At 39.0% G+C, this 16,188-nt stretch overlaps 1 protein-coding gene across 1 annotated transcript in view; it reads right to left on the bottom strand.

Moving 5' to 3' along the window:
- LOC101637310 (chromosome unknown open reading frame, human C2orf61) overlaps positions 1–14,166 on the bottom strand; it is a 30,447-nt gene extending 16,281 nt beyond the window's left edge. Inside the window, exons 1-5 of the mRNA XM_004686023.1 lie at positions 14,131–14,166; positions 12,222–12,281; positions 10,863–11,120; positions 1,590–1,654; positions 1,324–1,378 (exon numbers count right to left, since the gene is read on the bottom strand). Coding sequence (XP_004686080.1) covers positions 1,324–1,378; positions 1,590–1,654; positions 10,863–11,120; positions 12,222–12,281; positions 14,131–14,166 — 474 coding nt within the window. The remainder of the gene's footprint in view (positions 1–1,323; positions 1,379–1,589; positions 1,655–10,862; positions 11,121–12,221; positions 12,282–14,130) is intronic.
- Between the last annotated feature and the right edge of the window lie 2,022 nt (positions 14,167–16,188).

The raw sequence follows: 16,188 nt of genomic DNA, 5'->3' as shown, positions 1-16,188 counted from the left end.
CTACTATGTGACCCAGCAATCCCACTTCTGGGTAAACATCTGAAGGAAACAAAATCAGTAAACAAAAGCACCCCCTTGTTCATTGTAATATTGTTGGAGGTGACCACATGGCATGGCAGACCTCTCCTGACCTGCCCGCTGCTCCCCTCAGCAGTGTACTTCGTGGATCTGCCTGTTCTGCTCCCCACTGTCTCTGGTGAATCCTCTCACCGCCCCTTGCACCTCCAGCCTGTCCCAGTTCTGTATGCACAAATAAATAAATCTTTAAAAAAAATACTTAAGTGTTCCATAATTAAATCTAATACTAATTTTCCATTACAATTCCTTCTAATTGTTACTATCTCAGAAAGTCTGACTTAATGTAAGATATATGCACTATAATCTCTCCTGTCTTTGTTATGTATTCAGTACTTAATTCTTCAATAAATATGAAATTTATTGTAGTATGACATGAGGAATCTAAATTATTGCAAGTTATTTCAATTGTTAGCACAAATTATCTCTTCCTTTCTCTACTGAGTTGTCATACCATCTTTATCAAATGTAAAAATCCTAGATGGTAAGTCATTACATAATGCTGTTGATAGTTTCTTGGAAACTGTGACTTTAAGGAAATGATCTATAATGAAACCAATTTCATCATAGGCTAATTGATGTAAAGAAGCATTGTATCATGCTATTGGCATCACTGATTAGTTATCTCAAAGAGCTTACTGTTATCACAACTCAGGTATATGTACTTAAAAAATTTTAGAAACAGGAAAGCATTTTCACAATTTTGAAAAGAATGAAATTAGGCATCTTCCTTTATGTTTGTTAATACAATGATCTATTGAATATCTCAGATGAATTAAGTCATTATAAACTACATGCCAGTCATTTTCCTAAATGATATATAACTAGTTAGGACAAAAACAGACAAAAATCCTGGCCTTCATGGAGCTTATATTCTATTGGTTGAGAAATAAAAGTAGGATAGGTGAGATTTGAGGTATAGGATAATAGGTAGAAATATAAACACTATGGAGACAAAATAAAGCAAGAGGGAATGGGAAATTCTGAACAGGTGACTAAGAATGACCTCACTGGGAAGGTGATATGAGTCAAGACCTGAAGTAACCTTTAATTTTCTTTTATAAATACCACAAATAGACTATTTACATTGAAATCTTTAGTATATATTCAGACCTCCTTTCGGTATATCTTAAATCAATTACAATAGTCATTATATTAATTATTCATTAATTATAGTAGTGTACCAAAATGAATTGCTGCATATATTAATCAAATTCCTCATGAGTTAATGGTCTACAATCTACTTACAGGAATAAAGCAGCCTGTTGGGAATCTTTGGACAGTAGAACGAAACACAAAACTCCTGTATTACAAAGACAAAAAGATAAACGATTTTCTAAATTTGTTTTTATAATGTGAGGATCTAGTTTTTCGATGTGAGGACTTTTGGTAACTTATTGTCTGTCTCACTAAATATTTTATAGTGTTAATCTGGGTATTAACGGGCATAAGTGAGTTTTTAAAATCATTAGTAAAGTGAATTATGAAAAGCAACTTAATAAACACATACTTACCTGGAAGCATACTTGGGAACAGGAGCAGGAAGTATATTGTATTGTCCTGGTGAAAGCTTAATTGACTATACAGACGGACAAAGACAACAATAAAGATTAATTCAGGCGTTAGACTTGCTTGAGTTCTTTTATCTATCACTCATAATCTTTTCAAATGAACTTACCTACAACGATTATTTAACATATTCTCTATTTCGATAGTGAAAAAGGTAATTTTCAAAACATTCACTGTATTCATATACTATGTGAATTTCATGATGCTATCTCTGAAGTGACTAGTAAAATGCTTTCTAATTGATCATATTTTAAACAATTTAGATTCAACAAATAAACACAATGTGGTGAGACTGCTCTGTGAGTAAAGAATTCTGTTAGGTAGGTATGATGGGGCATACAGTAATTAAAAGAGGTAAAGGCCCCTGCCCAGCAAGAGTGATAAGGAACATACATAAAATGTTCTTACAGGGCCCTCCCTGGTGGCGCAGCGGGTTAAAGCACTGCACTGAGAGGCTAAAGCCACTTCCGCATGAGTTCGATTCCCGCCTGCCCCGGAGGTGATGTGGCAGACCTCTCCTGACCCACCCGCTGCTCCCCTCAGCAGTGTACTTCGTCGATCTGCCTGTTCTGCTCCCCACTCTGTCTCTGGTGAAGCCTCTCACCGCCCCTGAGCCTCTGGCCTGTACCCCAGTTCTGTATGCGTAAATAAATAAATCTTTAAAAAAAAATGTTCTTACAGAAAGCACAAATATGCAGAGCTAAAAGACAGACTGGAGATTTGGAGGGTGAGGAGAGATTACAATCTCTCCAATGGGATCCATGCACAGCTAATAACACACTCTATTGTGAGAAGCTGAAAGCTTTTCTCTAAGATTAGGGACAGGACAACCCAGTCAAGTCAGCAGTAGGTGCAGGGAAAGGAGGCAGTGACAGGAGAAAAGTGGGGGGAAGAAGAGGGAGGAAGGAAGGAAGGCAGCCAAAGAGGAAAGGAATAAATAAAGTTGTTCTTGATTGCAGATGATATGATCTCACGGTCTTGATAATGATTTTTTTGGACATGACCCCAAAAGTAAAAACAGCAAAATAAGTGGGACTATAGACTATATCAAACTAAAAAACTTCTGCACAGCAAAGGAATTAGCAAATGACAAGGCAAATATGAAAAGGAAGAAAATATTTGTAAAATTTATCTGATAGGGGATTAATATATAGGAAGCTTACACAGCTCAACAGCAAAAGAAATAAACAATATGGTCTTTTAAACGGGCAACAGATCCGAAAAGACATTTTTCAAAGAAGACATACAAATGGCCGACAGGTACACATGTAAAGGTGGTCAACCGTACTAGGCATCAGAGAAATGCAAACCAAAAGCACAAAAAAATTATAAACTCACACCTATACGGATAGTTGTTATAAAAAGGGCAAATAACAGGCAAGAATGTAGACAAAAGGAAACTTGTACATTGTGGTTGGAAATATAAAATGGCACCACCTTGGTGGAAAACAACAGAGGTTCTAACGAATTAAAGACAGAACTACTATGTGACCCAGCAATCCCACTTCTGGGTAAACATCTGAAGGAAACAAAATCAGTAAACAAAAGCACCCCCTTGTTCATTGTAATATTGTTCACAATAGCCAAGATATGAATACAACCTAATGCTTCAATAGATTCATGGATAAAGAACATGTGGTATATATAGTAATGCATCAGTAATGACAGGATTTTGAGAAAAATGCCTCTTTAGGTGATTTGATTATCGTGAAAATGTCATGGAGTGGAAATATAAAATCCAGGTGGTATGACCTCTTACACACCTGGGCTATATGGTGTAGCCTATTTACAGCCACATTATCAATGTTAAATGACAGGCCATTGTTAAATAACACATACAGTGGAATATTATTTGGTCATAAAAAGGGAATCCTGCCATTTTTAGTCACTTGAATGAACCTGAGAGCATTGTGCTAGAGTGAGCCATACAGTAAAAGACAAATTTGGTATTGTATCATTCACATGTAATCTAAAAAAGTTATCTTCAAAGAAATGAGAATAGAATAGTGTCTACCAGGAAGATGTTGATCAAAGAGTAAAAATTTTCAGTTATAAAATGTGTAAGTTTGGGGGATCTAAAGTACAGCAGTCATTATAATTAATAACAATATTACATACTTGAAAATTGCTGAGAATAAGTCTTACATGTTCTGATCACATACATATGTTAATTAACTTGATTGTGCTGATCATTTCACACTGAATTTATGAAGTCATCATGTTGTATATGTTAAGTATATACAATTTTGTCAGTTATACCTCATTAAAACTGGGAGGGATAAATAAATAAATGCAAAAACTATGAACTTAAAGACAGTGAGATTTTAGTGGGGTTTTACAGGAGGCAGCACTTTCCTCCAGGAGAGCAGGGGGGCTATTCTGAGAAGAAGCTTTGCTACGAGATGTGTCTCTGCCCATCATTGAGCTTTTTTGCAGATGACTTGGAAGGCTCCTTTGTCGCTGGGTCTCTGGACGTTAGCCCAGAGGTATGGAAAGGAGGGAATGTCTAGAACTAGTAAGCACAGCCAGTGGGGTATGCAAAGGAAAGCAATGAAAGGAAGGAGAATGAGGAGGCAAGAGGAGATTGGTGGGAGATTGGTGCATAATCCTGGGAAGAATTCTTCCAAAATTAACACTTTTGTCCCAACCCCTATTATTTTAAAATTACATTTAAAAATGCCACACTGCCTTTGTTAAAAATGAAGCATCCATATCTTTTGCATTATTTGCCTCATGAAAGTTAAGGTATTAAATTTTACCCTGCAACTGTCTTTCACATATTAATACATAATTTTGATTCCAGAGGGAGTTTTCTGTGGATATAGTGACAGTAACATTAAATACAAATTTTATGAATTATACACATTGTTCGATACACCTGTGCATTGTTAGTTGCTCACTTGGCATAATAAATCCCAAGGAAACATGGGTAGCTTCTTGTTCATACCAAGAACAGCAACATCTTTTAAGCAGGGTTTGCTTTTGCTGGGGAGAGCAGCAACATTCTATTTCTTGATTTTGATAATGGACACATGGATTTCTGTTTTCTATTTACTTTATATTGTGTGTCGAGATGCTTTGTGCTCCTCTGGTTTATTCTCACTCTCTCATATACACATACACATTACACGGAGGAGAAAGAAACGAACTGAAAAGTAAAAATAAAAATACTGCCAAAGTCAGCTACCTATTCATCTATGCTCAGAAATCACCTAAGACTTTGTAATGAAGGACTCATGGGAAAACTCTGAGCACCAGTCTAGCGACTTCTCTATTTGTCCTTCTCTACTTATCATTCCTTATTATTTCATAAGTTAAGGGAGGGCTCATTTTCTTACATAAAGTATAGTCACAGAAATGTCTCTCTCTGTATTCTAAATTTGTGGCCGCCTCTGTTGTCCTTAATTGTAGTGGAAACCTATGTATTTCCAAAAGAATAAATGTTTGTGTGTGCATGGACATGGTATTTGGAAAGCAGCATGCCTTCTGGTTCCTGTATGTGTCTTTCAAGTCTTCATTTATAATCTAAGACTTGGAGGACCTAGCCAAAGTGCCCGTGAAGATATTCTCGTCAATTAATGCTTCAATACACATTGAGTAGACCTCAGAAATCTCACAATTACTTGAAGTCATAAAAATGGCAGAATCACATTAGTGTGCATTCTTAATGTAGGTGTGTGGAGCCAATGCCATCAGTGTCAGAAAATGGGAATAAGTGAAAAAATCCACTCCTGCTTATGAGGCTCTTGGCATAGCAATCTTCTGAGTTCTCAGAACCAAATATTGGGACCCAAGGAAACAGATGTTTCACTCCTTCAGTAGCCCTACCAAAATATCATAAGAAGAATGCAGCCAAAAGGCCATCGAGTGCACTATTTTTAGACATACTGGTATTTTTTTTTTTTTTTACCAAGTGTATTTCTCCTACACATATGCGTAAGTCCCCTGTGTCATATGGAAGTTTCACTGACTCACTGCTCAGGCTTCGTTACGGTCTGAGAAAGAGACAATATAGAACTTTCTCAAAAAGAAACCTCTGATACCAATCATATTATTCCCAAACTGACCAGTTCCCTGTCGTTTACATGAGTTCCAAGTGAACTAAGGACTGAAAGCGGCTCCAGGTCCTTGAGGCATCTTTCAAAATTCATTTGCCAGTCTGACATATTTGCCTGCTGAAAATCAAATTCCTCTGCCTTACAGTTGCTCTCTGGGACTTCAGCCCCAACATATATCTGCAATGAACCAACTTTGAGGGCCATTCTTGTTTGTGATTTCTATTGAAATGTCCCCAAGCTGGGACGTGAATGAGAAAAAAAAGAAGAAATAAAAGGGAAAAAAAAGTTGGAAATTATTTTTATTTCTTTACAAATAAGTGTCACTTGTACACTAAAGTAATTAAAAATCTATAGAAAGAAAAAGTCTCTCTGCCCCCATCACCTCTTCCCAGAAAGTAGAAACCATTGCTAATGATTGCCTGAGTATCTCTCAAGTATAAGAGTATACATGTAATATCATATATGTGTATATCTGTTTTCATTTACATACATGGAATTGTGCTATAAATATTGTCCTTCTCCTTGAGCTTTTTCATTTAGTAATATAAATTGGGGATACTCATTGTTTTTAATGGCTGTCAGTATGCCATTGTATGGATGCACCATTATGTAAACTGGTCCTCTAGTTAAATGTGGTTATTAACAATGTTGCAGTATTCTATATGAATACTTCATTACATTTTGTAAGACCATTTTATAAAGTAAATTCTAGACAGAGAAGTGCTAAGAACTGCCACATTACCCCCCAAATTACTTGTAATGATTTGTATTCATACAGTGTCTGAGGACATCTGTTTCTGTACCCCCTTTGCCAGTGGGTCTCATTAAACTTAAACTGTTTTCAGTGTTTTCTTGAAACTTCCTCCCATATTCACAATGAACTGACTGATCTTGGTCCCTACTGGTTATAGGCTGGGGCACGGTCCCCCTCTTCTCCCTGTGCTGATCATTGCAGGAAGACCTGGCTGACTCCAGGTTGTTCTGAAGTTCCCCTAACATTCTGATTTCAAGCTCATGCTTTAAAATTTCCCTCTTTAAGGCATTTGATCCATGTTTGCAGTTGAAACTATGAACAATGCATTAAATGGTACTGAAAATAAACTCTGGAGGAAGTTGCATTATAACTATTTTTTTTTCTGTAGGACATTTTGGCAATGTATCTCAAAAGACTTAGATATATACATATTATCCTTTCCCTCAACAATTCTACTCTGACTAACAGCAGGGTATGATGGACTGTATTAGTATATGTCCATATATTGGACTTCTAATACATACAATATATTTTTTAAGTTTTTAAAATGATGACATTGCTAATAGGATAACAAGAAATCTAAGGCCCTTAAAGCAAAGATAGCAAGAAGTCAGAAGGAGATGTCAGAGGAAGTTTGCTGGCCCAGACTACATTCAGCTGGGTTTGAGGAAATTTCAGAGCCATAGTAGGATCTAAAGGTCAAAGTCTAGACCCATCAGTGATGATGGGGTGTGATGGGATCCTGCTTACAGGATCAAGACTCTAAAAAGGTACTTCTAGAAAGTAAACATCCCACCTCATCCCACTGCTGAGTACAGAAAGACCTGTCTTGACACTAAACTGAACTGGGAGACAGAGAAGAAACCTCCCCTTAGAGACTGTACCTTTGGGGTGGTCCCTTTCATAAATTCCAGTCCCAATCCCTATCACTGGGATGATCCAAGAATATATAAGTAGTGCCTATCAAGTGGCATCCTACTGGTAACTCCCTTAGGTCTTAGCAGAACCAGAAGCAAAACTTTCCTGAAAGAAAATGTCTTCATCTTGGGACTTAGAGAATTCACAAAATTCAATTTTCAGGTGCATCGAACGACAGAGTCAAAGATAATTACACATACAAGGAAACAAGTAAGGTCCAGTCAGATTTCAGATTTCTGAGTCATAATTAGTTCATTTACACATTCAATAAATATTAACCATCAACTTTAGACTCAAAGACAACAGTGAAAAACGTGTCTGTAGAAGCTTCGCTCTCATGGGGGAAGCAGATAACAAATAATAAATGCCACCTGCAAGTAAATGATGTAGTATATTTGATGGCTAGAGGTGCTAAAGAGAAAAAATAAGAGCAGGGAGCATGTTGAGGTGGCCAGTTTAAATAGCTCATGGAGAGGCTGACACTTGGACAAAGCCTTGCAGAAAGAGGAGGTTCCAGGGGAGCCATTTCACAACAGATCTTTTGACCCTGAGAACAATCATTCAGAGTTCACATGGGTGATAGTTGAAAGCCTGGTGAACCCACAAGTTCACAATGTGGGGGGGAGGGTAGGAGGGGACTGCTAAGGGTATCTAATTAGCTAATGGCATCTAATTATCTTGGAATGCAGCTAGACAGCCTGCAAAGCACAGAACAAACCTCCACGACAAAAAAAAAAAAAAATGACCCTGTCAAAATGTCAACAGTGTCCATGCTGAGAAACCACAAATTAGACATATAAGTGGAAAAGTCAAAAAGACAGTTGGACAGGTCCTCCCTAGTGGTGCAGCGGGTTAAAGTGCAGCATTGAGAAACTAAAACCACTTACACATGAGTTCGATTCCCGCCTGCCCCGGAGGTGACCACATGGCATGGCAGACCTCTCCTGGCCCGCCCGCTGCTCCCATCAGCAGTGTACTTCATCAATCTGCCTGATCTGCTCCCCACTCTGTCTATGGTGGAACCTCTCGCCGCCCCTGAGCCTCTGGACTATACACCAGTTCTGTATGCACAAAAGAAAAAAAGACAGCTGGACAAACACTTCTAAAGTCAAGAAAGAAGTCTAGGCAGGAGATGTAAACTTGGTAATCACAAACAAATGATGGCTTTCAGAGCCTAGAGAATGAATGAGCTCACCAAGGGAGTGTGCTGGGACAACAGCTGAATGCCTGGGACACTCCAATCTGAAGGGGCCAGGGAGAAGGATCTGCAAACCAGGCTAACAGAAAACAAGAATGGGCGGTGGAGGTGGTGGTGTCAGGGGTTTTGAAAGAAGGGAGATTTGCGACAAAGCTTCCCAAGAGTAGGGGAGTAAACAAGACTAAGGAGTCTATTTAGTGTCCATGTGAGGTGTGGACTTTAAAATGAGACCAATCCTTCGGTTCCATGCAGGAAGGTACAAAGTTCACAATTAGATGTAACCAAGGTGGTGGCTTTGCCAAACAAGTTAGATGAGCCTTAGGGGAGCGAGACGTTTGGGTGTGTATGCACAGAGTATCTCTAATCATTCAGACAGTATCTCTAATCATTAGCCATGGAATTTAAGCGTTGTGAGAAAGGAAAGAGCAAAAAATGGAAAGGTGAAAAAGTAGTAAGATCAATGGATTACAGACTTGGGGAATGGAAAAATTGGGGGAGGGTATGGCTTCTCAAATGAGTGAGGCAAAAAATGAGCAGAGAAAGGTCAGAATGGGATGCTTGCAACAGATTATGGAGGGCTGAAACAACTGGCTTTGAAAAAAATCTAGGGAGTAATAAAAGCAGAGGGGAGCTCAAGAAAGCGAGAAGCCAGCTGGGAGAGAGCCAGCATTATCCAGAGATAAGTGAATGTGTGTAACACTGGGAAACACGTATATGGAGAGAGATGGCCCATGTTTGACCACACACTCTACAATACAGGCAGTTATTTTCAAGTGTTATCTATTCCTCTGGGGAAGCCAGATACTTCTGGTCTTTTAAAAACTTTAAATTATGCCTAGTATCAACCTTATAAGATAGGAAGAGACCAAGAAGAGGGGAAGTGGAAAGGACAATGATGGTGGAGAATGAGGAAGGATGATTTTGCATTATATGACACAGCTATATGACTTCACATGCAGCCTGGTTACCTGGGATCAAACCATGGAGCCTAAGTTTGATTTAGTGTTTACATTCATCTGCTTAAGCAAAAAGAGTAAGATTCACCCAATGAACATTTATCACTCTGTCCTGTTTCAAAGCTATCATTTGCAAAGCAGTAAGAAAGGTTTCAAGACTGCATATGTGTGCTCATCCTACTGAAAATTTCAGCATCCTAATAACAACCCCTTACAGTTAACTCAACCTCCATTTGCAATACATCTTTTTTTCAGGTTATGACAATATCCTGATGAGGTTGTGAAGGTGAATATCACTTGCTTCTTTATAATGAGAGTTAAGACTCAAAGTTCCAAGTTAACAAAGTTGAAGTCACAACTCTGTTCCTGAAACCAGCCTTTGACAATGCTACTGTTCTTTTGGGTTCCATCTACCAAAGCCCCTCGCCCAAGACCAAAGGCATGATAGACAGGAAAGAGTGCTGGATTTGGGATCAGAAGCCCTTGGTTAAAATTATTGCTTTGCCAACTTATTATCTATGTACCTCTGAACAAGTTACTCAGTCTCTGTTTACCTCAGTTTTCTCAAATAGGGATAACATCTGTTCTGCCTACTTCAGAATGCTTGGGAAGAACAGCTTAAGAGAACATATGTGCCACATAAATGTCATGTATTATTCAAGGTTCAGCCAGAGTTCTGCCGAATTCCTTCCAGACTTTCTATCCAGCCTACACTGAACTCTCCTGGGCATTTCCTCTGTACTATTTACCTCAGCATTTACATTCTTAAATATTTCCTCATCAGGAATATCTTCTCTTCACACAGAGCCCAGCACAGACATGATAATATTATCAATCTTACCAATGAGCTGGAGGAGCTGAGCACAATCTGATCCTCCTGGTACGATAGGGCCCATTTCTTATGGAAATGTTTTCAAAACATTACCTACGGTATATCATTCAGTTCTAATAAGAATACTCAATGAAAGGCTACTTTTTTTTTTTTAAAGAAAAGTATACATGGTTTTAACCTCTAGAAGAGACCAGAAGGATGGCCCAATCACTGAGAAGATCCCAGAGACTCCCCAAGTCAGAAGAATCCTGCCAATGGTCCCCAGGGTAGGAAAATATATTCCTCATGTATTCTCCTTAGATGAAGGAGCACTCATAGGGAAAAATCTTCCTGGGCATATTTGCAAACTCAGAAGTCCACGTTTGATGGTTGTAGAAACAGCATCCTAAAGGCTTTCAACCTCTTCTAGGGAAGATGCATTCTATGCATTCAGAGTATTTTCCTGGGGGGGGGGGGCAGCTCTTGGCAGCTTTCCCACAAAAGCCCATTGGTAGCACTGTACCTGGTCTTTGTAAACCAGCCCGCTGGGGCATGGCCGTGGTTTGTCTTTAAACGAGTAAGTGGCCACTTGCTTCTTTAACAGTTCAATGAAGTCAGGGGGCATGTACTGGGGAAGATCATTTAGTACTGGATTGTTTCTTTGCACAAGAGGTGGCCTTCTCCTTCCTTCATTTTTAAAATTGTAGGTTGTTATCACTGGATTTAATAGGGATTCTTCAATAAAGGTTTTCAAGTGGTAAGTGCCAGGGATAGGAGTATTCTGTAGAAAAGGGACATCAGTTGTAAGATCAGTGTGTAAACCAGTAACATCTCCTAAAATACTGTTTTTAGAAAGAGCACACCTAAGTATTTCCCTTTGTCATAAAGTTTAATAAGTCTATTTAATAGAATTCTATTAAACTCTAAGAACCTTATCAAATATAATAAACATTCTTGGTCAAGCAATATTTCCAAAGAATAGTGATTATTTCCCTTCTGAGATAACAGCTGAACTATAGCAAATGGGCTCTGAGCATAATTAAGGTTTCAACTTTTAAAAGATAGTTTCAGAGATACCTAAGCTTAGACTCCACTTGGCTTTTAACTTCAGGTCTATCACTCAGTGAGACTATGCAGAACAGTTTTTTAAGTAAGTGTCTCAGTTATTTTACTTTGCTTAGTAGATATGTAATAGTTCTTCCCAGTCCTCAAGGAAGCTAAAGGATAGTAGCATGAAACTGAAGATGAACTGGCAAAGCACACAATTCAATAGAGCTTTGGTACTCTGAAGTCACAGTCACCATGTGGCAGAATAGCCAGGTCTAAATCACTATTCTTGTGACCTTCTTGCCACTGAGTACCCAGCTCAGTTTCATCATCAAAATCAGTGTTATTCCAAGAAGACTTTGACCCATGGGGGTCCCTCTGTCCTTAAGGGGTGTTGATAGAAAATACTTCTGCAATATAGAAACAATGTCGCTTGAAAGGAGGGTCTTCTGGTCATGTTCTTTTCATATATTACTACCTGGCTTTCGTACACTGACCGTGTTAACACATTAGTACAGGTTCTATGCCTCTAAGTCAGGTCAAAAACTCCCTGGAATGCATGCTTTTTCTTCCTTGTGCAATCTCACTAAGATTATCTAGATATTCTGTAAAGCACATAGATTCCTACTCATTTTACTTTTCCAAGCTTTGACTACATTCAAAATTTAGTTGTTTCTTATTCACATGCTAATACTAAAATTTTAACTATGAAATTTAGCCCATGTAGATCTGCACTACTTTCTCACAGTTAAGTGTTAGTGACTGCAAAGTTAAGGCTGGTTAGATCAATGTGAATACATAGAACTTCAATAGGTAAGACTGAAGATGTACATACTGTTAATGCTATTCTCCACCATCCTTCTCTTTCAAAAGAGGATGCCTTCCTGCTTGGTCTCTATTAATGAACACAAAATGTGCTTATTCATTTGAGAAGCAATGCCTGGAAGTTAAATATAACTTTAAAACATTTACTTGAAGAAATTAATACATGCACCAAATCGGTTAACCTATATTAAAATAAGTTACATAATAATTTTTTCCGATATTCCACTAAGTTGCTACTTAGTGATCTTAAATGCTTTCAGTGCTTAAAGGGTTAAAAGTCCCTATTTGGAAAAATCAAAGAAATAAATATACCCATCTTACAGAGATGTCATAATTAGATGTGATAAAAGTTGGTGTCCTTACAAAGAGTTGTGAAATCCAAAACTGTATTATAATTATTAAGATTTATGGTTCAGGTGATCGTGCTGGGACCTCAACGTATAAGGATTGTCATCAAATTAATATGGTCTTGGGATATAAATTCCTGATGAATTGGCAAATGTTGAAACTGTTATTTACATAATCAAATATGTACCATCAAAATATGATACAGTCAGCTAGAGTCTGAAGAGGCAGAATGATGGAGAAGCCAGACAGACTGGACTTGAATGCCAGCTCTGCTACTTAAAGACTTGGAAGCACTAGGCACGTTATTTAATCTTCATGAGCTCAGCTCCTCATTGGAGTAGAAAAATAAGGCTCACCAGGGCTGGCATGAGAATCAAGCGTTGGTTGTATTAAAAGCTCTCACCTACAGCCAGTGCTCAATAAATGGTAGCTTTAACATCCCAGCTACCAAATTAAGAAGCACATTATTTTGGTATTTCTATTTCCAAGGAAGCTCTTGTCTTCCATATTAAGTACTCTATACCCATTTTTTATTCTTCATTTGTTTCAGCCTATCAATAGAACACAGTTCTTTAGTATCTTTCTTTTTGTGCTATTTACACTAGATAAAATCACATAAGTATTAAGTTCTACTTTTATTTATAGTTCTTTTGTTGTTGCTATGAAATATGGGTTATGTCCAGCAATAGCGCATTAAAATAATCAGTAAAATTGATATAATTCATTCTTCCTGTATAGCAACTTACAAGTACCCCTGAGGCTTTGGTTTTACTATGAAATGTTTTCTCTAAAACCACTCTTTTATACACACAAACTCTGATTTACTTCTTATAAATTTATGTTGAATTTCTGTTGCACAGTTTGAATTTTCTCAGGCAGTGCAAGAAAGTCTTCCACCTCTACCGAGGGCCCGGAAAATAACCCGGTGCTGGCAGGAGAGGGGTCAGTATACTTGATATACCTAAAGGAACATAGCTGGCAACTGCTGCTTTGTTTTGCCCAAGGCAAGTGATCAAAACTCCACCTCTCTACCGTTTTAATTTCACTTTGTGGGGAAAGACAAAAGATATGTTATTCGTCCCTCACCTAAATTTGTAATTATTTAAAACACAAAGGTGGTTTCAAATATTTTATAAGGACTGTAATGTAATAGGAGGCAGAGCAAAAACGTGTTTGATACTTAGGAAGGAAAAACCCATTCTCTGCAGGTGGAAGGGAAAGTGAAAGAAATCTAACCTCCTAAAGCAGTTGTCCCGTGCAATTAGTGGTGTGGGAGAAGGGGGTGGAAAATACAGAAAACAAAGGTTGAATGCGAAAGACAAGGGAGCAACCAGGAAAGAGAAAATGAAACAAAGTAGAACTCAAAGATCAGGAAGAAAGGGTTGGCAGGTGTAGGTAAGAAGGCAGGGAGAAGTGGGGGAAGAGACCAGAGCGGCAGCTCAAAGGCTCAGGATCCCAGGGGCGCAAGTTTTGGCTGATGAGTCCAGCTAAGGGATAGCGGAGGTGGCCAGGGGAGGACGACAGTACAGAGGTCACGACCACGGACAGCTGGGCCCCGGGCCTTCCCTTACTGCGATGGAGGGGACGATGATGACTGACTGGTCCATAGCGGCCTGGTCCCTCCCTCCGCCCAGTTGGAGTCGGGTTGCCAGGAGGCGCCTCGCGTCCTCCAGCTACCGAGCGTGCGCACCGCCCACCAGGCCTGTGGTGGGGGAAGGGAGGCGCGCCCACGCTTTGCGGCCCCGCGTTGAGTCTCGCGCAGAGGACGGTCTCGTACACATGTGCTAAGGAAACCTGGGAGGCTCCGGGGTCGCCAAATTGCACTCGGCTAAGTGTCTGTGCCAAGGGAAGCTTGGAAAGGCGACTTCTAAGTTTTGAGTGCAATCTCCGCCCGCCCTTTAAAACATGCCACGAGACTTGCCCGGAGGCTGAGAAACGGTATACTAGGCGGCCATATTTGGCTTTAAACCATACCATCCACTTTTTAAGATTGTCCCTAAACGACTAGATGGCAGTTCTGGGACTTCACTTCTTTTGGCTGACGCACCAAGCTGTCTTTTTTTGTATAGACCCTTTTCACTTGCAACCTGTGACTTCTCAATTTATTAACAATCTTATCTTTAACAATCTCCCTGTAACCTTAACACCATTTTATAGAGTACCCGCTGTGTACCAGGTACATCAAGCGCATTAATCACACTTAATCCTTACATCCCTGTGAAGTAGGTATTAATCCCATTTTATGGATGAGCAAACAGCCTTCCTTGGACAGCTGACACAGAATCAGCAGAATCCGTTCCAGCCCAGTTCTGACTCCAGCATCCTATTGCTTCTGCAGGATGAACTGACTCCAGCACCCCACTGCTACTGCAGCATACACTTTGTGCTTCCTTTAACACTTTCAAGAGTACTGTTGACTCAAATCTCCCAGTTTCCTAAAACTTCATCTACTGCGTGCACACTCTTCAATAAAAATTGCATTTGCAGGGCCTCCCTGCTGGTGCAACAGGTTATGTGGAAGCACCACGAAGCTACCCCTGGCCAGGGAGTTGACCCATATGGCACAGAACCTCTCCTGTCTTGCTGCTGCAGTGTATCACTGATCTGCCTGTTCTACCCCCTGCACTGCCTCTAATGAATCTTCTCAACCCACCCCCACCCTGCACCTCTGGCACCTCTGGTGTGTACCCCACCCAGTATGCCTAAATAAGTAAAATCTTTTAAAAATATACATCTGGGGAGCTTGTTCAAGTAGATTCAAATTCTGGGGCAGATTTTGCGTTTCTAAAAGCTGTAAGATGATTTTGTCTGAGTAGAGCAGCCTAGAGACTACAGGACTCCTTTCTCGTTAAAATAATGGGATTCTGAATTCATTTAACATAGCCTATAGGCTTAAAAATGGAAACCACCACCAAGCACCAGGCTAAAAATAAAAACTGAAAATATAAGAGCAAGAAGCAAGCAGAGTTTTCACAAGTATTAGAAATTAATGAACACCATCACTGTGCCTCATTTTTTTTTTTATTTTGTCTGAGCCTGTAAAACTGGCTTAGCAGGATAGAGACTGGTACCCCAGAGACTAAAATATGATGAAAGGTACACTGAAATCCAGAAACCCATACATGGTGTGAAAGAAAGGAACATTAAGATGAGAGTATCTCAAAAATAGAAATACTGGAGTCAGTAATTTCAAAGACCTTACCAATAAAACATTAAATGTGTAGGATGAACAAAGTGAGCTGTTTTAGTATGACAGAAAAAAATTAACTTATTTTCAGGGTGTCATTAACAGGTTTATAAAAGGGGGAAGGCTCTTATCTGAGAATTTAAAATTAACTCTAAGTACAACTCAGCAATGCCTTTTTCAGCAGCTGTTTTTTGATAGAATACATCCAATGATCACCTAACTACAATAGTGATGATCTTGTTAAACTGAGCAAAAAGGTAGTATTGAGAAAACTACCAATTATGATTGTAACATAAAATAGGAATATGGCTAAAATTTGAAAACGTTTTACAAGTATTTGGGTTTAAATGAAGATTTTACTCTAGGATATAGAATTGAGATTTGAACCCAGCTCAGTATATACTCAATATAGCCAGTTAAATTATGAGACTGCTCTATATTT

The sequence above is a fragment of the Condylura cristata genome, unplaced genomic scaffold (genome assembly GCF_000260355.1).
Source record: "Condylura cristata isolate star-nosed mole 26May11 unplaced genomic scaffold, ConCri1.0 scaffold00020, whole genome shotgun sequence".
NCBI classification, from domain to species: domain Eukaryota; kingdom Metazoa; phylum Chordata; class Mammalia; order Eulipotyphla; family Talpidae; genus Condylura; species Condylura cristata.
This window is presented reverse-complemented; position numbering and strand designations above follow the sequence as displayed.